At 43.3% G+C, this 23760-nt stretch overlaps 1 protein-coding gene across 2 annotated transcripts in view; it reads left to right on the top strand.

Annotated features, from left to right (window-relative positions):
• LOC147026121 (synaptopodin 2-like protein) overlaps positions 1-23760 on the top strand; it is a 69304-nt gene that overhangs the window by 25899 nt on the left and 19645 nt on the right. For both annotated transcript variants that reach the window (XM_085881232.1, XM_085881231.1), the window contains one exon: positions 266-711. In XM_085881232.1, coding sequence (XP_085737358.1) covers positions 366-711 — 346 coding nt within the window. In that variant the 5' untranslated portion in view covers positions 266-365. The remainder of the gene's footprint in view (positions 1-265; positions 712-23760) is intronic.

The raw sequence follows: 23760 nt of genomic DNA, 5'->3' as shown, positions 1-23760 counted from the left end.
TTTTTTATATGGTGGCTGAAGCCACAGATAATTAACCGCTGTGATACGTGTGGTATACCTATGATACCTCCTATTATATAACTTTAATGAAGACCACAATGTGCAGTGCAATGTTTGTTGAAGCTCCTTCAAAAATATTTTTCTGATACCACTCTATTCTAAAATATGCCTCACTTACTATGTAGACTTGTTTATCCCTCTAACAGAAATATTTTTGCACAACTATTATCTATTAATATATTTGTTGAAACTGTGTTATTCGCAGGACAACGGATGTTGAAGGGTTGCTGCACGAACAAGCCGTGCCACATCTCAGCTCAACCCAGAAGACCAATGATTACTCCATAAATACAGGTGGAAAGGTCATGATAACACAGGCAAGACAGTATCCTTCTCAGGATCCCTCTTCAACTTGGCCAGGAAAAGTGGAAACGTCGCATTGCACTGATGGGGTGGGTGTCACATCTGTTTCGGTCCAGCTTACAAAGCCCGCCAATGACGGAACTCCACCAAAAGTGGAATATGGACCTGAGGGAGTTTCACTTCAGCTAAATGTCCCCTGCAACGAGATTTCTGCTGACCTGCCAGAATCTACTCCAATGGCAGCAGAACCACCCATTCAACCAATCCTGAGTGGAGGTATTCCAGCTGAGATGAACATGGATGAAGAAGAATTGATTGCCACTTACCGGGAAAGAGCCAAGCAGGCTAGTAAGTAACTATACATACCAAATACAAACAGCCACTAACTTATACAATAATTTACATATGGCATAGTGTAATCGAATGAAGAAACTATATTATATGGTCAATGAAGACACTGATAATTAAATGCTGTGATGTACCTATGATACCTACTATTATGTATATAAAATAACAATTTTAACCCTTCTCCATCCTTCTACTCTGAAAGTTGTATATGATCCCTCTCCTTGTTTTACTTCTGTTTCTTCCCAACATTCATTCGTTTTTGTTCCACTCCTTCCACATTTCCTTTAATTTCCATCCCATCGCATTGCTCTTCCTTCTCCTAATTTTCAAACTCTCATTTGAACCCTAATTTTTAATCCATCCCATCACACCACCCACAATGATGAAGTAATACATGGATGGATCTGAACACATTGTATGCTGGAATGATGGCTCATTTGATAATACTAGTTTTCCGACTCTATATGGGAATAGCAGGAAGGATCATGTTATTATCGTCTCTGGGGTTATGCAGATGACGGTAGATCCAGGCTTGGGTCTTACAAGTATATAATGCCTCAAGAACGTCGGATTTCCTCCCTTTCAGTTTAGTGTTAAACAGCAGTAGCGACTGTTCAAAATGGTAATCATACATGTTTGTGGTTTATAATATTTTACTTCTGGTAGGGTGCCCATGAAACGCCACAATACGATGTTTATATACAGTAACACAGTGTTTGTCCAAGGAGGAAATCCCCCTTGAAGATGGGGATATTATTCGGACCTATTAATATTGTTTTGGAATACCATTCATATTATCCTGTTGGCATTAAAGTTGTTACTTTTGTTATTAGAAGCGGCCTTGGAAGAAAGAAAACACCATGATTAGCTACTGTAACACGGATATACACCCGAGCATGTACTTCACCAAAGGAGGAAACCCCTCTTGGGGTTGGGGCAAATGAAGTCGCTACAACCTCCATCATGTCACCTTTAGTTCTCATGTCATGTCTGGTTGAGATTGGTTAAGTAACGACCAAATGTATCAGGTCAGGTATGGGGGCATGCGCCGGAGTAGCGCGTTGCTGCTTCCACTTTCCGCCGGTACTCCAGAGGCTTCCGTCTGGCATCCCCCAGGCAGATAGCTGGCCCATCCCCATCTCGTTGAGATGGGGATCTCCTGCTGCAACCACGAGGCAAGTGGTCGGCCATTTGGCCTCCTCCGCTCACGAGGCTCCCTCACTGAGAGAATCTGGTGAGCAGGATCAGCGTCAGGAAAACGAGCCACATGTCCATACAGCTGCAGCTAGCGCTCATGGACTATGGAGGTCACAAATCTCATTTGAGTCTCTCTCAGCAACCGCTCATTGGACACAAAGTATGACCAGCGAGAGCCAAGGATTCTCCAAAGACACCTGGTTCCAAAGGAATTAAATCTCCATCTCAGACCCCTGATCAGAGTCCAAGTCTCACACCTGTAGAGCAAGACTGGAAAGACCAAGGACCTGAAGAATCGGACGTTCATGCTCCTGCACAGGTACCAACAGTGCCACACCCCATCACCAGTGAATCCATCACTCCCCAGACCCGACCAAGATGTCTATTGACCTCTGACTCACAACGAGTAGAGACATGAATATTACTGCCAAGGTAAGTCAATCTCTCCGTGACCTCAACATCCTCACCATAAACAGGTACAGACAAGATAGCAGCATTCAGAATGTCATTGAAAGCCTGGATCTTAGTTTTGACCCAAGAAACCCGTAATCCCAGCAGCTCAGACTCCTCATTCAGCACCTCGAGGGCTCCAAAAAGATATCCAGAGTCTCCGTAAAGATGACTGCATCATCAGCGAAATCAAGGTCAGAGATCTTGACATTCCTAAACGATGCACCGCAGCTTGATCTCTCTGACATCCTCCCCAAAATGCAGTCCATACAAGCGCTGGAATGTGTGGGAGCCAGTACACACCCCTGACGAACTCCAGTAACAAATAGAAATTTGTCGGAAATTGTATCACTACATCTCACAGCACTCTCAGTACCAGAGTACAATTCAGACATCAGATTGATCAGTTTTGGTGGCACCACACGAAGTCCAAGAATCCTTCAGAGGGCATCCTGATTCACTGAATCGAACGCTTTGCTAAGCTCAACATAGGCTGCTAGCAGCCCCTGCTGAAACTCGCCTGCGTTCGGTGAGGACCCGAAGAGCAAGGATACGGTCAATCGTTGACCTCTTTGGTATAAAGCTTGACAAGCTCTGGACGCTGGTGCTCAAGCAGATAGTGGTGAACCCTATCAATAATTATCCAAGCAAAGACCTTACCCTGCACTGAGAGTAGCGTCACCCCTCGGTCGTTGTTGCAGTCCTGGCGATCACCCTTCCGTTTCAAGACAAGGACAACAAGGCCCCTCTTCCAGTCAGTTGGGATGATGTCTGTGTTCCAGGCAGGGCACAGAACTGCATGCAATGATACAAGTACAGCATTTCCACCAGCCTGGAGAAGTTCTGCATGGATGCCATCGATCCTAGGAGCTTTTCCCCATTTCATCCAGTTCACCGCAGCCTGTGTTTCCACAAATAAAGGTGGATCACAGTTGATTGGAGGGTCAGCAACAGGGATTGTAACACCCCTGATGTCCAACTCAACAGCTGGTGGATCAGCCTGGTATACCCACTCAATGTAACTGGCCTGGCAGACCTTCACTTCGGACTCTTTTGTCAAGAGCTCACCACCCTCCACTGGAACTGCAGTACACCAATGGACAGGCTTGGAGGAACTTGATGTGTGAATTGCCCTGTAAGCAGGATGAGAATCACTTGACCACAGGCGATGCTCCACCCCCTCACAGATTCCTCACACACAGACCTCCTTGTCCACCCTTAGCACACGTACACTTTTATGCCTCAGTGCCCTGAACAGCTCAGCTCTGCATTAAGCCTGGCCTTGCGACTCTGGTCCATTATTTCCAGTGTCCCAAGAGACAAAATTATTCTTCGCCCGATGGTGAGTTCCAAGACATCCACTGGCAACATCAAGGACGGTTGTCTTGAAGGCACTCCACAACTCTCTAGGATTCTCCAAAGCACCCAGACCCCCCAAATCTCCGCTCAACCTATTCGCAAACTCCTCAGTGATCCTCTCATCCTTGAGCTTGCCATCATCCAGCCTAGGCTGGGATGGTACCATTCTCCTGGATTTAAGCTGCAACTTCAGAGTTGCTACAACAAGCCTGTGGTCGGTATTGAGGAACTGAGCACTCCGGTCAATGCTGCAGTTCTGGATCATCCTCCAGTGACAATCAACGAGCACATGGTCAATCTCCTTTGCCACACCACCAGCATTGGAACACCAAGTCCAGCGATGAACCTGTGGGTGCTGAAACCATGAACCAGCCACCCGAAGTCCACGACTTTTTGCAAAGTCAAGGAACTTAGTGTTATTCTGGTTCACAGTTCCAGGTTCATGGGGACCAACACATGTTTCCTATCCATCCCTATCAGTTCTCGTCGATGCATTGAAATCCCCCAAGACAAGAAGAGTATCTTCCCTGGGGCACTGATCAACCACAATCTCGAGTGCGGCTTAGAATGCGTTCTTCACAGTGAGATCACTCACTTCAGTCAGAGCATATACAGAGACCAGGGAAATGACAATCAAAGAGTGATGAATCCTTTGTCTCATCATATGCTCGTTGACTGGTGTTACCTCAATTATCACTGGAGTCAGCTTATTGGACACAGCTACAGCAACTTTTTCGAAATGGTAACCATCAAAGTGACCACCAGACCAATAGTAGGTGTAACCACCCTTCATGATCTTGCCACTATCCGGTATCCGAATATCAGAGAGTGCTGCAATGCCTGTGTTCAAACGCTTGAGCTCAGATGATAACAGAGACAGGTGATCATCCTCCATTAGGGATAGCACATTCCAGGCACCCACCCGAAGGGACCACCTCAGGTTAACCCAAGGAGACTGCCTTCTGGTGGAAGACACCTCAGCACCACCCCGACACACATCACCGCAATCTGACCCTGGAGGTTTACCCCGTGGTTTTCCTCCTATCATCAATGAATGGGGATCCCGAAGGCTTTGCCACAATCCTGTCATCCAATGAGCTGCCCTGTGAAGGGTATCAGCACAGGTGGTACTCCCACAGAGTAGGTTTTCAGATATCCTTACATTTGTGGATTTTGTGAAATGAAGTGTTTTACAGTGGCCGCAGTGAAAATCCTGCCCCTCCTCAAAGAAAGTAACCCAACTGCAGGAGGACGTCCACAGACACAGTTGGGCATTATAAATGGATGGCCGTTGGCTCACAAGGAGCTCCTCCACCCTTTGACAGGTCTTGTTTTTAATCCTACCGAGTGTCCATATCCATACACCCTCCTCACCAGAAAACCTAGTGGGGAAGATGGTTTAGTCGCCGACAACCCAACCATAAAACAGGTTTACATGTTACCTGTAGCAAATCACAGATCTGATCTGGCTTGACCTGACAATGATCACAAATGTATCATGGTCAAAAAAACAAACAACAAATTGCGTATTTTATGCACACCAGAGAAGCATCAGTGACCAGGTGCAAAAGTTAGTGAATAATGAGATTTGTGCAAATTGCTGTTTCATTGACATGCAAACATGGTATTACATATTAGAGCATATCACTATCCCACAACATTCTATACAAAGAGTAGGCTATGCATGCTCTGGCTAAATTTACTAGTATTTTATTTTATATTGAAAGGATTGCTCATTCACAATAATCTAGTTGTCTTGGAATCGACTAGTCCGGGTGTGATTCTTCAGAAGATGGGAAGATATTACAAAGCTTTATCCTGATGCTTTACAGGTGAAGGGTGTGCAAGTGCGCACACACACAGTTTCTTACTGGCCAAATTAACGCTATTTACACCAATAACAGCCGACATGACATGAACAAGCTTGTGTTTGCCCTACCGGCCTGCCAGGAATATTGTTTATCAAACAGCCAAATAATATTTAACTTTTCCCTATCCTTTGTGCTGTGATAAGTTTGTAATGCCATTTTACCATCATAGTCAGACAATGTTGGTTGTTGGCGGGAAGCACAGCAGCTGGGCCAAAAGTCTCAGATAAAGAGCGGCAACCTTTCGTGAATGTCTCAACGGGCAGGAAACAGCTGTTAACCATTGCTTTGGGCATTGACGAGAGTTGGAAAACGATGTATCTCATGGGATGAGGGCCAGTAAGGAAAAGAGAGCATGGGCAGTGGGGTCAGGGTACTGTTGAGAGATACTCAAATGTCGGCTACAGGCATCATTGGCTCAATGCCACCTCAAATGGAGACTCAATGCCACAGAGGTGGTAACCAGGAAGAAGGGACTTGGGTAACAGTTTTTGCTTTGTCTTTTACCATGTTTTGGAAGTAACTCAATGAAAAATGAACAAAGAAAGACAATAAAAAAAAGTTGGTAATACTACTTTTACTAAAACACACATTGTGTTCTTTAGGTCAAGGCACACCCATGTCTATATCCTGATGGCATCAGTGGAGAGCTCGGTTGCTTGTAAGCTATATCACCCAGTTTTCACCCCCAGCAGGATTGATTTATTCAACTAAACTTGTCTTTCTGGTGTCGTACCAGCAGGGGACGCTATATCTCGAAGCATGATTCTATCCTGCTGAAGACACAAACTCAACATCTTCTGTAAATTTAGGTGAAAGATAAGGTAACATATCTTCCAAAAAGAATAAAACAGAATGTTCTGGTACCCTCACAAAGTTCAATGCTCGTATCATAAGCATGACCGGAGTAAGGACATAAGAATATGGTACAGGCATAATAGGCCAATTGTCCATTGCTTATACCTTTATGAGGACGTTTTGTAAACATTTACAATGTTTCATATATATATATATATATATATATATATATATATATATATATATATATATATATATATATATATATATATATATATATATATATATATATATATATATATATATATATATATATATATACACACACTGGATAGCAGTACAGCATAACTGGTAGCAGATGACAGACCGTACACAGGGAATGACAAAAATACGCATTGTGCAAAATGCAAGTGGTACGATGGAACGCCAAAACTTCCCAAACATTGTCGGCATGTCCGCTAAGTGCCACAGCAATTTCATAGGGATTGTGTGATGGCGAGCCGAGTTTTTAGTGTGCAAGCTTGGTATTATAATAGAGATATATATTATATATAAAGATAAAATAAGATCGATCACTGGGAAAAAAGTTTTAAAAGTCTAACATTTCATGCTCTCACTTGAGCCCATCATTGGGGACAGGATTAAACAACACATACGGGGCCATTGACACAACGTTGAGAGATTGATCATTCTGATTGATAGCACCTGCATTGATGTCACCTTATCAATAACGAATTACTTCCTTGATACATTCTGTGAGAGGGCTCAGTGTGATTAGCACGTGTCGTGTGTTCATGGATGTTTGAGCTGGTGACCTAATGCTTGATACGCCGGGTGTAAATCGATATGTCTCTTGATATAATTGAATTGTCATTCGAATACCAGTCCTCTAGTAGCTGTCTGGACGTTCGGTTGTCCGATCACCTCAGCCTCAGTGAACATGAATTGATGGTCTTGTCCGATGCTGTGCATTGTGACCTGGAAGAGCAGATCCTTTCTACGTACGGCTAACTGGTGTCCGTGTTGCCTTGTTTTTAGTCTCTTTGAGGTCTCTCCAATGTGGTGGGTTGCGCAGTTTCTGCAATTTATTGAATAAATGACAGATGATTTGTCCTCCCGATTCAGTCAGTCTTTTGGATGCATGATCCTGAGTTTCATGGTAGCTTCAGGTCTATGTGCAATGCCGACTTCAAACGGGAATCACAGGCGAGTGGTAGCTTCTGATACGTTGGTCACGAATGGAAGGGCACGCCAGAACTTTGGTTTGGGTTGTGTAGACTTGCCATTTACCCTCCTCCGCATACACTTGTTCACAAAACTGTTGGGGTAACCATTTAAACGGAACAACTTTCGTGGAAAGTTCCTTTCTTCTTTTTTGGCTTCCACATTGCGGCAGTGTATTTTGACCCGTCGGAAAAGGATTCGCAGGTAACTTCGCTTGTGAGCCACAGGATGGTTACTGCCATAATGCAGAATCTGGCTGGTGTCGGTTGCCTTCCTGTATATGGTTGTCTGAAGCTCCTCAGTTTGGCTGGAAACCAAAACATCCAATAATACTCGCTGTTGATCTGCTTCATCTTCCATTGTGAATTGGATGTCGGGAAAGACAGCGTGAGTTGATCTTTGAAAGTGCTTATCACATCTTGTTGTGTGATGACGAAAGTGTCGTCAACATAACGTACCCACAACTTCGGTCAACAGAGGCAAGAAACATACCAATCTACATTGAATAAAGACATCATGAAGGAGTTGGAAGAACAAGTCGTGTACTCAGCAGGAACAATACGAGAAGAAAGAAAACTTGTGCTTGACAGAAAGATAATCAATTTGAAGCCACCATTACAGAATGCAGGTGGTCCCATTGCACATGTCTTCTAAACACCTTACAGCGCAAGAGAACAACGTGCTGATTGAGACATGAAGCCTGTTTCAACACAGCGGATGCAATGCTGATTGATTTTGTATCGTGCCTCAAAAACGTCCTTTCACAAATAGAAACAACAGACAAGTCTGGAGACGGCGATGGTTCACGAGCAATGTACACGGTTCACTTTTTTATTTTTTGACCTTCGAGGGGACGCCACGGGAAAACAGGCGGGAATCGGGAAAAACGTAAATGATGAAAGTTGTAGTACTCGAAGAGCACTACTTGCATACCAACTTTCATTCGAAACAGTTGAAAACCCTAGGAGCTCGATGCCAAATTTATTGATTTTTTTTGACATTTTCTAAGATCGTGACCTTGTGACAAAAATGAAAAATCGAGCTCCGTGGGGCTATGCAGGTGCCATTGGGCTAACGAAATACCGAAACCCCTGCCAGATTCGACAAAGCCCCTCAGAGAAGATGTAACTTGAAATCGGCTACCCCTAAAAACACATGTTTTTTGGGCGTGGCTCTGCCCATAATGGGCGCAGCATTCCCATTCTCAGGAAAACACAACTAGATCATGATATAAACCTTCCACCCCAATTTTATCAGGATTGGATCAAAACCCACGAAGCTATGCTTGGGACAGACAGACAGACAAGTCTGGAGACGGCTATGGTTCACGAGCAATGAACACGGGTCGCCTTTTTTTATTTTTTGACCTTCGAGGGGACGCCACGGGCAAACTGGCAGGAATCGGGAAAAACGTAAATGATGAAAGTTGTAGTACTCGAAGAGCACTACTTGCATTCGAAACAAGTTGAAAACCCTCGGAGCTCGATGCCCAATTTATTGATTTTTTTTTGATATTTTCTAAGTTTGTGACCTTGTGACCTTGACCTTGGGACGAAAATGAAAAATCGAGCTCCGTGGGGCTATGCAGGTACCATTGGGCTAACCAAATACCGAAACCCCTGCCAGATTCGACAAACCCCCTCGGAGAAGATGTAACTTGAAATTGGCTACCCCTAAAAACACATGTTTTTTTCGGCGTGGCTCCGTCCATAATGGGCACAGCAGGCCCATTCTCAGGAAAACACAACTAGATCATGATATAAACCTCCCACCCAAATTTTATCAGTATCGGATCAAAACCCACGGAGCTATGCTTGGGACAGACAGACAGACAAGCCGGTAGGCGGACATGGGTAGTCGACTACCCAATAGAACCTGACGCGATGGGCCCGTTCGATGGGGAATGACCTGAGGATTAAGCACAAGAAAATTCATGATTCTAGCTTCAAGGGTTAATGCTGCAGATTGTTTTTTCGTTAAAATACCCCACATTTAGAGGTTTTTCGGCCGTTGCTAGGCAACGGAGGGGTCCATAGCAACGGTTCTTTCTCACACATAACTAGGACATACCCTGAACCTACCATACCAGTTTCATGTATATCTGACTTAGTCTCTGAGATATAACGAACTTCATTTTTTTATTGTTTTCCACCAGGGTTCATTCAAAGTCTATCTTCTCCGACAGTTTTCATAGGATCCAGCTGGAAATTTTTGACAATATGGCTGAATGTACTGCCCACAGTCGTTCGTGGCCCGATTTTTGAAAAAATTATTTTTTTATGATTTTTCTAAAATTTCAAAGTCCCGTTGCTCGGCAACGGTGGTGTCCAGAGCAACGGTTCTCATTTGCACACAACTTGGTCATGGTATGAACCTACCAACCAAGTTTCATCGAAATCGCCATTGTATTAACGGAGCACTGGATCGAACAGAGGGACAGACAAACATATCGACAGAAAAAGTGAGAAGGGTAGAACAAATTTCAAATTTTTTTTTTTTGAAAAAATTTTTTTTTCGACTAGATCGACTACCCAACAAACATATCGACGGAAATACTGATACTAAGGGTACATCAAAAAAAAAAAATTTCGACTCGATCGACTACCCAACAGACTAAGGAATATAGTGGTCACTCTGGCTGGCGCTCGTGAACCAACAAGAGAGAGTATACACAGAAAGTGAACCGACTTCTGGAGGACGAAGAAGCTGACGTTTTGCTGCAGTCAGATCCGATGAAAGCTTTCACGGGAAAGATAAGTACAATGCTCACCAAGTTGAAGCGTTTGAGGGCAATAACCTTCAGTGATTGGCAGCAGATGAAGCCAACCGATGCAGCAATGGCACGACTCGATGAAGACTAAACTCTATGAAGTCTTCATGAAGAGACTAAAAACAAGGCACACGAACACCAGTTCGCTGTATGTCGAAAGGATCTGCTCTCCCACGTCGCAATGCACAACGTCCAGACAGCTGCAAGAGGCCTGGTATTTGAATGAGAGACATGGATTTACACCTGGTGTATCAAGCATTGGGTCACCAGCTCAAACATCGTAAATACACGACACGTGCTAATCACCCCGAGCACTTTCACAGAATGTATCAAGGAAGTAATTAGATAATTGATAATCCAGGTGTTATCAATCAGGATCATCAATCTCTCAACGTTGTGTATAAATGGCACCGTGCGTGGTTTTTTTCCTCTCCCTGATGATGGGCTCGAGTGAGAGCTTGAAATGTTAGACCTATAAAACTTTTGTTCCAGTGATCGATCTTATCTTTCATATATATATTGTTACATATATATATATATATATATATATATATATATATATATATATATATATATATATATATATATATATATATATATATATATATATATATATAACCATATAGGTCCTTAGTTAGTTATGCCGATAAGTCCGTGTTCAGTTAGATTTCCCCACCTTTGTTTAATGGGAATTTATTCGTGTCACAGGGCTGTGATCCTTTGAGATAGTCGTTTTTATTTACTATCGTTATTTTGGACCAACCATGTTTCAACCACCACAACCACCTTCACAACGCCACCATCACAACAACCATGATCGCGTCAACCACCAACCTCACCTAACCACCTTCCCCGCTACGCCAACTGCCGATCCCCTTCTCCACAAACCAAACCACAACCCTCTATCGGTGGCGCGCGGATTTTCCTGCCTGTTTTTCCCGCGCGCCAATCGGGGAGATCGTTCGTCATTGGTCGGTTCGTGGAAGTGAGGCGCTGGAGATAAGGAACGCCCCCTTTCTCGAAGCTTCCCGCAGGAGCTGGAAGGGGGGCGGAGCGATAAACGGGGAGGAGCGAGGCGTTGGAACTGAGGAATATAAGGGCGCACAGGACGCCAGATCTGTGTCTTCGTAGTGGTTTTCGTCTGTGTGTGTGTCGTGTGCATTGGTGGTTTCGTCTTGGTCTTCGGAGAGTCTTGGGTTCGGTGGTTCGAGTCAAGTCGGGTCTGGAGGCGAGTCTGGAGAGGTCGAGGAGCTGCGCGGAAGTCTGGAGCCTGGCGCTTGGAGCCTTCAGTCGGTGGAGAGGTTCGGACACCAGGAGGAGATGTGAGCTGGGAGCGCAGCCCCGCCTGCTGTGCCGCGCAGACCTGCGCGCTCGTGTACGAGTCGGAGAGAACTCGCCAACCAGCTCCGAACGGTCCGAGGTGATCGGGCTTCGGGACAGTCCGAGCAGCGCGAGGGACGGACGGGCTCTTAAAGAGAGCATCAACTCAAAAAGAGCGAAGGCCCGTTCGTTCCTCTCAGGCGTTGCCGGCCGGGGCCTGTACCACCAGGCCTGAGCCGGACTGCGGTTACGCTAGCTGCCGTGGGGAAGGAACGTCATGGGTCGCCCAGCGAGGAAGGTAACTTGCGCGGCCTCGCAGACCCTCTGCGGTCTACACGGCTCCACGTTATAAAGGCCCACGGGCCCAGTCTGACTCCCCTGTCTATGGGGGAGGTCTTTTTTCCTGGGGTTTTGCTTTCGAATGCATGTTGTGGCGCCGTGTCTTGTAAGTAAAACCCTGTTAAGTGACTGTACATGAAAAACAATAGACGGTTGTAGTGCTTCGCCTTGCCCGTGTCTTTGTCCCCGTCCCGCAGTCTTCATAAAAAAACTGCATGCGTGTTTTGCTTTTGTTGACTGTATACGTGTTTTTACCTTGCTCGTGTCTTGCCCCCTTCCCCCATTGATTGCATGATTGTTTGTATATGTGTATCTGTGTAGTAAATAAATGTGCTTGTGTGAATGTTACCCATTCGTCGTGTCTTTTTCCCCCCATTGGAACGCCATATTGCATCTTGGAATAATAGTTGGTTGTTAAATACCGATAATAGAATCGGGTCCGGCGAGGTCTGGCGATAATACCCGCTCGGTTATGCCAGAATGGAACGGACCGCTTTAGCGGTTCCTATCCAAACAGGCCTTCGCCAAGGTACGGTCCCTCGGTAGGTTACCCGCACGGGTACTTAGGTATATGGATATTCGGCGATTGACCCTATTCTGCGCGGGTAGAATACGGACTGGGCCGTGGTGGGATTAAAAACCTACCCGTGACTGGTTTCTGGCGTTGTTCCAGAAAGTCACGACTGAATTGTCCGTTCGGTGGGCAAGCGGCCGTTATTAGTTAACGCGGTCACTCGCACGCCGGGCGGGTGCAAATTTGTAACAATGTATATATATATATATATATATATATATATATATATATATATATATATATTATATACACACACGTCATAGTCATGGAAAAAGATTGAAAGACATTATGGTATGAGATGAGATCATGGTTTCTTTTGACATGATTTCCCTGTTCACCAACTTCCCTGTGCACCTTGCATTCCAAGCTACAAGAGAACATTTGGAACAATCAGACATGCAAAACGAGGTGTGGAAAGAGCAAATTGATTCGGAATGACGTCACAAATTTACTCAGAACTTGCCTCAACAGCACAACCTTTCTTTACAATGGAGAGCACCGTCTCCAGATTTTCGGCATGACAATGGGATCACCGGTATCCGTGGTTGCAGCAAATTTGATCATGGAAGACTTTGAAAGCAAACTTTTCACCAAAAATGTGCCTTGGTGGCCACGGTTCTGAGTCAGATATGTTGAGGACACGTTTGCAATTGTACACCAGGACCATGCTGACCATCTCGAGCAGCTGTGCCTCGTTCTTCCGGGCATTAAATTCAGCATGGAAATTGAACAACTCAAGCTACTGTTCCAAGATGTGGAGGTTCAATAACAACCAGATGGCACTTTGAAAACATCAGTATATACGAAGCCCACAAACACACCTAAACTACTTGCTTCAACTGGCGCCACCCCCATCACACATAAGCGCAGTGTTGCCCGCACCTTGACTTGCAGAGCTTGGCAGGTTTCATCCTCAAAAAATTCTGCCATCAAGGAAATTAGATGTGTGCGAGACATTCTAACACTAAATGGATATGACAAAAGAATGCTACCTGAACTTGGTGAACCAAAGAAGATAGAACAAAGAGAGGAGGAGGAAGAATAATAAGAAGAATAGACAAGTGTGGTTTCTGCATCTTACCATATTACCCGGTTTTATCAGAGATGATTGGAAAAATCATAAGCAGTGCGCAAATCCGGATCGCATACAAACACCTCCACACCATTCGTCATGCCATCATAGGTCAGATGTGGTATATCTATCGCACTGCATGGGAGTGTGGCACAGCTTATGTAGGGGAAGTGGGAAGAAATTTTAAACTCAGGATAAATGAACATACCAGAGCTACAAGGTTGAGAAAGGCTTCACAATCAGCCATGGCACGTCATTTCATGTGTTCTGGTCACAGTTATGATGGAAGCAACATGCAGATTCTGGACGTCACGCCAAACAAACACCGCCGACTAATTTTGGAATCTTGGCATGCTGAAGCACAGGATGACGCATTAACAGAAGAAACATTAAAACTTCCCGCTCAGTACTACCCCTTGATCCAAAAAGCAGAAAGCGGTTGGTGGAAGCTCCAAAAACGAGGATGGTGTGGACCACAAATAACCCACAACGTGCTGAGAACATTGAACCCAGAGGGGTCACCAACACCACAGATACAGCCCATCACACAATCTTCACCCACATTCCAACCCCACCTACAACAGGACCACGTGACCAGATAGCATCACCAAGGACGAACCCAGATGTACAATACACGTCTAAGAACTTGCCAAGTTTTAATGCACACACTTATTTTACCAGATCATACAGTAAACAGATGCAGAGGGAGCAGACAATCAATCAAGGATGATTGTCGTTAACAACAGGGAGAAAAGTAATAATTTTGTTTTCCACTCTGAACATAAGTGTGTTGCAACAGAAGAGAATAAACACAAGGCAGAATAAAGCAGGTCCACACATTCGATTGTTCACAGGGCTTTGAAGAAGTTCGTGTGTCACAAACGAAATGTTGCCTTGAGACTTGATCGGCTCATGCTCATTTGTTATGAAAGAGGCACGAGTTTGGTCGAGTTTTATCATTTTGGTTAGTTGTGGAGTTTTTTTTTTTTAATAATTATAGTGGATCATCCCAACCACAAAAACCTTTTGATATAGATATATATATATATATATATATATATATATATATATATATATATATATATGTATATATATATATATAAATATATATATGTTTAACACTGTTGAGCCAAAACATTATGACCACTGACAGGTGAAGTGAATAACATTGATTATCTTGTTACAATGGCACCTGTCAAGGGGTGGGATATATTAGGCAGCAAGTGAACAGTCAGTTGTTGAAGTTGATGTGTTGGATGCAGGAGAAATGGGCAGGAGTAAAGACCTGAGTGAATTTGACAAGGGCCAAATTGTTATGGCCAGATGACTGGGTGAGAGCATCTCTGAAACTGCAAGGCTTGTGCGGTGCTCCCAGTCAGTAGTGGTGAGTACCTGCCGAGAGTGGTCTGAGGAGGGACAAACCACAAACCGGTGACAGGGTGTTGGGCGCTCGAGGCTCATCGATGCGCGAGGGTAATGAAGGCTATCCCGTCTGGTCCAAACCGACAGAAGGTCTACTGTGGCACGTCACAGAAAATTTTAATGGTGGTCACGGGAGGAATGTGTCACAATCCACAGTGCATCGCACCCTGCTGCGTAGCCGCAGACCGGTCAGAGTGCCCATGATGACCCCTGTCCACCGTCAAAAGCGCCTACAATGGGCACGCGAGCATCGGAACTGGACCTTGGAGCAGTGGAAGCAGGTCGCCTGGTCCGATGAGTCCCGTTTTCTTTTAGATCATGTAGATGGCTGTGTACGTGTGCGCCGTTTACCTGGGGAAGTAATGGCACCAGGATGCTCTGTGGGATGATGACAAGCCAGTGGAGGGAGTGTGATGCTCTGGGCAATGCTCGGCTGGGAAACCCTGGGTCCGGCCATTCATGTGAACGTCAATTTGACACGTGTCACCTACCGAAACATCATTGCAGACCAGGTACACCCCTTCATGGCAATGGTATTCCCTGATGTCAGTGGCCTCTTTCAGCAGGATAATGTGCCCTGCCACACTGCACACATTGTTCGGGAATGGTTTGAGGAACATGATGAAGTGTGCACGGTGTTGCCCTGACCTCAAAATTCTCCAGATCTCACTCCGATTGAGCATCTGTAGGATGTGCTGGACCGACAAGTCCGATCCATGGTGGCTCCACCTCGCAACTTGCAGGACTTCAAGGATCTGCTGCTAATGTTTTGGTGCCAGATACCACAGGACACCTTCAGGGGTCTTGTGGAGTCCATGTCTCGGCAGGTCGGCACTGTTTTGGTGGCACACGGAGGACCAACAACGTATTAGGCAGGTGGTCATAATGTTTTGGCTCATTGGTGTATATATATATATATATATATATATATATATATATATATATATATATATATATATGTATATATATGTATATATATATATATATATATATATATATATATATATATATATATATATATATAAATCTTCAATCATAGCCATCCTACTCTTTACAGAACTAAACGTTGCTGCTGTGGAAACAATTTATGAGTAAGGGTTATACTGGGTGGTTTGTAATTGCCTTACAAGCGTTGTTTCTCCATGCTCTATCTTTTAAGTGCTGATAATTATCAAGCAAGGAAGCAGCTCACACTATAAGCTATACTATAAGAGAGACGTTTGTTTGTCGTTTGTCCAAATCACGTGACTGATGACGTCGTCAAATTTTTTTTTGTGTAGACCATTTTATCCCTAGATGAGCCTCAAAGATTTTCAAACTGATCAGATGTAGCGTTCTAAATATGCAATTATGACGTCATAACGAAAGCACCTGTGACGTCATGAAAAAAATCACACTTATTCCCCACGAGGAGTACTTGCCATGTGCCAAGTTTCAATTATTTCCCTTGGTGTGGTTTCAGAGATACAGAGGTCCAAAGTTTTCCGTTCTTTGAACATGTCTGCCACACCACGTGACGTATGATTTCATAATCATCATTAAAACATTCTACATGAGTAGCCACACCTGTCATGAAAATTTTCTCCCAATCCGACATGCGGTTGCGGAGATAAACACGAAAGTTCTGTTGCAGACAAACAAACAAACAGACCCAAATGCAATCCCCTCTCCTTCAGCGAGGGTAATAACTTGTTCTTCAACTGGAAAAGGTGATGAGGATGTAAACTGATGCACGCAATTCCAAATGGCAGAGCAGTCAAATAATGGCAACAAAAAAGCAGGTAATGAAACAACCAAGAGGATGATAGAACATAACAATGTGAATTGATGTGCAGTGATTGCAATTGCATCATATCAGACGCCGTGGTACCGTGCCTAATGTTTATTGACAAGAGGTATTGATATTCTGATGTAATTTCACACTCACCTGCTTGCACAGGTGGAATACTACCATCTTTATTTGAATATTGACTAGCACAGAAAAATCACACAACATTATTTCAACTACTTGAGATTGTGTCATGACTTGGACATTTTTAACCTGTGTCCATCAAGCTCTCATATCGATCATTTTATAACACTTGATCTAGGTCTAGGTAAATGGTGTTTGGGAATAATAATACAAATATAAGTAACAGACTCCTTTGCTGTGACATGCAAAGTATGACTTTCAGGGGAATTAAAAGATTCTTTTGAACAGAACAGGAGTGGGTTTTGTGACATGAAATTCATGAAAAACAATAACAAGTGATGATCACGGTAATACCTGGATGCAATTCTACCCAGTGTAATATTAAAACACAATAAAGAAACTGATATTCAGAATATATGATACCCCGTGGTGACAAAAAAAAACACTGCTCAGATTACCACATTACACACTGAATAGATGGACATGGCCACCCTTCCCACACCGAACCACACTACCCCTCGTCACCCCAATGTCCTTCATCTCACAAACTTCTCAGCTGGCCTGAGATAGATGTACAAAGGATCCTTGTGATAAAGTAATCACCACATGAGTAAACAACGACTTTACACGTCACAAAACTCAAGTTATGACCGTATATGGACATTGCTTGTGCCTCGCCTTTAGTTTGGTTCGCTGTGGTGTGATCCAAAACAACACACTCATTATCACTGCTTGGCCATCTCTGAGTTTGCTGTGCCAGTGTTGTCATTGCTTCCTCGCTGCAATTATTTGCAATGCAACTTCAATATTTCGTCTGTTTTTGGGCATGAACAACCCTCAGCCATTTCTCCACCCTTGGCTCAACATCACCGTCCGCCATGCCCTTCTCAAAGTACAATGTTGACTATTTCTCCGATAAATAATGCATTTATCCTTTTAAGCCTTTGGTAATTTATTGTTCCACATTTTGTCTGTCGCCAGGTTCATGATAACTCTTTAAAGGAAAATGAATTGGCTTATTAAAGGGATGCATACGTTGTACTCATTCTGAGTTTCACTGAAAGGTTCTGTTAGGTACATTGAAAGATGAGTTGCATTGCGACACTGATTTCTTGATAACTACATTGATAGATGAGCAGGTGCATGTACAGATAGATGAGCAGGTGCAAAAAGCTTTTCACCTGATGTCACTTTGTCAAGTGACAAAGTTATCCATTTTCCGTGCACTTTTTAAAGGAAATCTAACCCATCACGTTGATTTTCATCGTGTTTGGTTTTGATAGGCTTTTCACTCGAATTATCACTATAGCTGTTTATGAATGTTTTAGAATAAACAAGGAATCCGAATAAATGATGAGACTAAGACATCGCAACATCTGCCATGAAAGCACTGGAAAGTGCTTGTGGAACTGACGGATAAGCACCAGGTGCCTCTGCCGAATGTCATGAAGCACAAACTTTTGTTTTGATGTTATTTAACACAATGCAGATTACAATAGAGATTACCGATGGAATTCAACATTGTTTATTTGTTATTATTCTTATTTTGTACGCAGCACCTGGCCGCAGGTAACAACATTTGCTGGTTGGTGTAGCTGTGGTGATGATGCAGTGCCCCCTGGATGCCAAAGTAGGAATTTGGAATTTGGCCAGGGTGCCGGCGATAAGTGTATGAACCATGTATCAAATTCTGTTATAGTGAAAGATAAATGGAGCTAAATGGGACCCAAAATAATGCAACTTTTAAAAAGAAGCACCTTTCCATATCCCTCTTAGTGTCCTGCCTACCTGACCAAGTCCACGTGACGTGTTCTGGGTTTAAAGATGGTGGGGTAAGCATCGACCACCGGAGTTTTATTTTGATGTGTGCAGCCCTCCTGGTCAACTTATTATTTTTTCTGCTCTGTTTCGAAGCACTCGAGCTCAACGTGATCCTCACATACTATGCCTTTCAATTTTCCAAAGGTAAATTTGTTGATTGTGTTTCCAATCCCAACAATAATGCAGCCATTTCAAAGTTCTCTTTTCTGGGAATTTTGTAGCATTTGGGAATTTGGAAGAAACTTTTTCCCTCTACTTTTCCACACTCATTTACTCAGTCAATCTGCTGAAAATCTGGCATCTTGTATGCTCAGTCCTGGCGAAGTCCCTTTGCTTTCTCATGAAATCTTGCTCTCATGGCAGTGTTTAGCACAGCTAACGCCAGACTTTGCTTTTGATTTTTTTCGTGAAAGGCTGAGCTGTTCATTAAACACTTTTGCCACAGTAATTAAAGGACAGATAGGTTGCAGCCCTACAACGGAATTTTAAACTTTCTCTGGAGTTTTCTCTAAAAGCAGTTAAATGCAAAATCATGCCTGGGAGTGGTCGTGCCTAGCATTACAAAACCAATGAGAAGGGCACTTGGGAGAGCGCGTACCTCCGCCACGCAATGCCTGATCCACATGAACATATCAGGCCCAATACATTTTTGAAATATCATGCTACATGTCGTTTTTGACACAATCAATGCTGAAGAATCACTTTAAAAATTAAATAATTATCGTATCGAGATCCTAATATTCACCAAAATCGAATCAATTCGTCGCGGTCACACATCCAATCTGATCTGCCAGGTTTCATCCGAATCCGTCCACAAATTTTTGAGATATCGTGCTATATATAAGTTTCGGCCCATCTCTCAACGGTGAAGAATCGCTTAAAAAATTATCAGATCCGGATCCGGATCTTCACAAAAAATCAAATCAATTCTTCCTTGACAGATACCCAATGTGTCCACCAAGTTTCGTCCAAATCCGTCCACAACTTTTTGAGATATCGTGGCATATATAATTTTTGGCCCTATCTCTCAATGGTGAAGAATCACTTCAAAAATTCTATTAGTCGGATCCGGATCTTCACCAAAATCTAATCAGTTTGTCTTTAACACACACACACACACACACACACACACACACACACACACACACACACACACACAACCTGCCCACCATATTTCATCTGGATCCGTCCACAACTTTTTGAGATATCCTGCACACAGACAGCCAAACAAGAAGACGACGTCGTGCAGAGCACGATACTTGCAAAATCCATGACACAAATTTGGCCTCAAAAATAATTTGTCGTTGAATTCAATGACCAAATATGCAACTCCTCTTTAAATTTCAAGTGAATTGGATGAAAACTGACAATTTTAGAAATTCGGCCTATGTTGTCTTTTTGGCCTAAGACGACCTCAAAAACAATTGGTGGTTGAATTCAGTGACCTGATTTGAAAATTCTCTTCAAATTTCAAGTTAATGAAATGAAAATTAAGGATTTAAAAAATACCTCCTTAGTTGTTGACCTTTGGCCTAAGTTGACATTTTGGTCGATGTTGAACTCAAAAATAATTGGTGGTTGAATTCAGTGACCAGAAATATAAATCCTCTTCAAATTTCAAGTCAATCGGATGAAAATTGAGGATTATAGAAATCCCAACTAAGTTTTGACCTTTGGCCTATGTTGACCTTTTGACCTCAAAAACAATAGGCTTCTTCCTCATGATAAACTCGACCAAGTGGTGAAGTTTCGTGAAATTCGGTTTAAAATTGTGACCTGTAGGTGATAAACAGACAGAATAACAGAATCGACAGACCAATATATTTGAAAAATCTTAGATTTTTAAAGTAACAAACAGACAGAGAGAGGTGAAAACATAACCTCCTTCACCTTTGGTGGTGGAGGGAATGAGGAAAGAAGTTGGACTTCCATTCCATGCAGATACTGAGTGCATTAAAAAATAATAAATTGCTTCAACAATGCGACACAAGTGGGAGCTAATCCCACATTCCCAAATTTACAGGATCCACTTTAGCTTGTATGCCGTTGTATTATCTCAGATTGGTAAACTCACTTTCCCTCCACGCAAACTAAATTTTGTTGGTCTACTTAATGTATATCATGAAGAATCCCTCGCTAGTAGATCAAGACAGCCCTTTGTCCAAGACTAGATATGGCACTTGAACAGTCAATCAATCTAATGGTAACATTGTTGGAATAAGCCAACACCCTGGTGCTCTCCAGTCAACAGTGCAGGTTTATGACAAGCCATGATAAGGCTGCGGTCACAAAAGCACTCAAAGACATGAGACTCGGGATTCAGACCATGTTGGTACGTACTAAGAAGCAGTACTACACAGAATGAAATGCAATGAAGAGGATATACTCAAACAGAAACTACTTGCTGTGTTTGAATCGGGCCTGATAATAAATCCATTCTCGAGCAAGAAAGTCAAAACGACTGAAACATTGCTGCTGATCACTTAGCAACTGTGGTCCTTGTACCATCGGATGGGTCCAGTCGATTGATCAATGCCTACAAGAGTGGCAAGGAACAGGTGATGTTATTTGTTGCCCAAAAAATGATGTTAATTTCTGGGACCCACTGCCATATGTGAAGAACTTAAGACTGCCGATGAGGACATCATCATATCTGCTGATCGTAATCTGTTTCGTCACCTCGTGATTGTGGATGAGAGAAGGGAAACAGATCTGAATCACATTCTCTGTTTTGAACTCTACAGTTTCTTTTTCTGTCTTCCATGCAGATGGTACAACTATGAAGACAAATAAGAGCATCCTAATGGCAGAATTAGAGAATCTGGGGATAAATCAAATCTGAGCGAGTTGCCTGCACCAGGAAGAATATGACCATGAGCTACTGTATATTGTCAACAGTATGGCACTCATGCCGATGGTCAAAACTGGCAGTGTGGTGATTTTCGGGGAATTAGAAAAGAAGCACAACTGCACTGTACCAAGACCACTGGGACACGGAGGATGCAACAGGTTGGATGTGGTGTTTGACCGACACAGAGAGGAATCCATCATATCTTCAGAAAGAAGCGAGAGAGGAACATCATCCGCACTTGAAGTCAACATTCAGAGCTCAAAAGCACCCATCCCAAGGTAGTGGATGAAATACTTCGAGAATGAGAAAAATAAGGAAAATATGCGTTCCTTAATTTCTAAGAGTTGGTGCCAAGGGGTCAGGGAGAGCTGGAGCTTGGTCGTCTGTTGATAGTTTGAGCCGGATTCCATGATGCGGGGAAAAGCAGTACGCATCACCAAAGGCAACTGTGAGATAAATGAGGATCTAGCATCTGATCAGGAAGAAGCTGATAATAGGATGCTACTGCATGCCAAATGTGCTAAATCTAGATGTACATAGCACAATAGTGGTTTAATCCCCAGAAACAGATGTGACCATACTCTGCGTCACTCACTTCATTGCACTGGAGTGCATAGAGCTATGGTCCGTATTTGTGTTCAACACAAAATACGCTTCATATCCATCCATTCCATCATATAAAATATACGCCCAACATTGTGTGCAGCACTCCCTGCACACCTTGCACTAACAGGATATGACATGACAGGTTCCCTGTCAGGAGTTGATAAAAAAAAAAACAAGTCCTTTAGCATTGTCAAAAGCAGTCTGGAGCATAAGAAAACCCTTTCAGAACATGGAAAGAAATCATATGAAGACAAAACAGTTTTTTGAAAGATGCGAGGAGTTCGCGCGCAGCCTGCATGCATGTGCAAAGAAGGCTGAGACCACGGCTGTTAATGTGAGCTACTGGTTGTTCAACCAAAAGCAGCAGAGGAATGAAGGATGCCCATCTACATTTGACAGTCTGGCCATTTGTATTGAATGAGACAACTACCAGGGATTGGTGTGGAGAAGAAACCGAACAGCAAAGCAGTATATGACCTTACTCACCGGACATGGGTGGGAAATCAAAGATGACATTTTTCAGACTAAGATAATGACCAAAGATCCAGCCCCAAGAGGTCTTGTGGAGTGAGCTGCTCGTCACTGTGTGAAGTCTGCCTGCCGCTGTGCCGACTGCTCATGTTGAGTGCATGGCCTTGCCTATACCAAACATGCTAAATCTAGATGTACAATTAAATCCATTGACTAAGCAGATGTCATTGACCCCCCATCACAAACAATAGCCAACAGAAAAAAAGCTGACACTATATTGTGCCTTTCACCCTCCCTTTGCATGTTGAGAGGAGGTTTCCTAACAGAATACATAATCAGACCTTGACTGTGGTGTGGGTTGAGTGGGATCATTTTCAGCTGGGGCCCGCTCTTAGTTTCAATGGGTGGTCTCTGGGGAGCGTTTCCCTTGGCCGAAAATTGATGTATACAATAATTATGCTTCCATGGTGGTGCAGCATGGTATGTTGGACGGACTTCAAAGGCCAACCCACCTGATAATTTGCCATCTTGAAATAATTTGCTATTTGCTTTTATTCATTACTGACAGGGGTACCCAACGTTTGCCCGGTGCCGCTCTCATCTTTTTGGCATTTTGAAGAAATCAATTTTTTTTTCTATTTGTATTTTTTGGTGGGGGGGCCAAAAACACTTCCCTACACCCACTTAGGAATGGGATCGGGATCATTTCATATTACCTTTCACATAGCTACAAAGGCTTCGTCACTACAGAGTGATTAAATAACATCCCAAACAATCCAACTTTTGTTTTCAAATTTTTCAAATTTATTTTGCCTAAAACACTCCCCGATACTCACTGATGAACCTCTAAAAGTTTGACGAAGATCCATTTGGCCATCTCTGAGAAACATGGCGACACAGACAGAGAGACAGACATCTCTATAGGACTGTATAGATCGTGTCAAAAAAATACATGTCAGGCAGTGTTCTATATATCCTTCTATTTAGTTTTCTGT

Source organism: Eptatretus burgeri, chromosome 5 (assembly GCF_056783735.1).
Source record: "Eptatretus burgeri isolate ZD-2024b chromosome 5, Ebu_testis_v1, whole genome shotgun sequence".
NCBI classification, from domain to species: Eukaryota; Metazoa; Chordata; class Myxini; order Myxiniformes; family Myxinidae; genus Eptatretus; species Eptatretus burgeri.
Note: the sequence above shows the minus strand (reverse complement) of the source record. Positions and strands in the feature narration are given on the sequence as shown.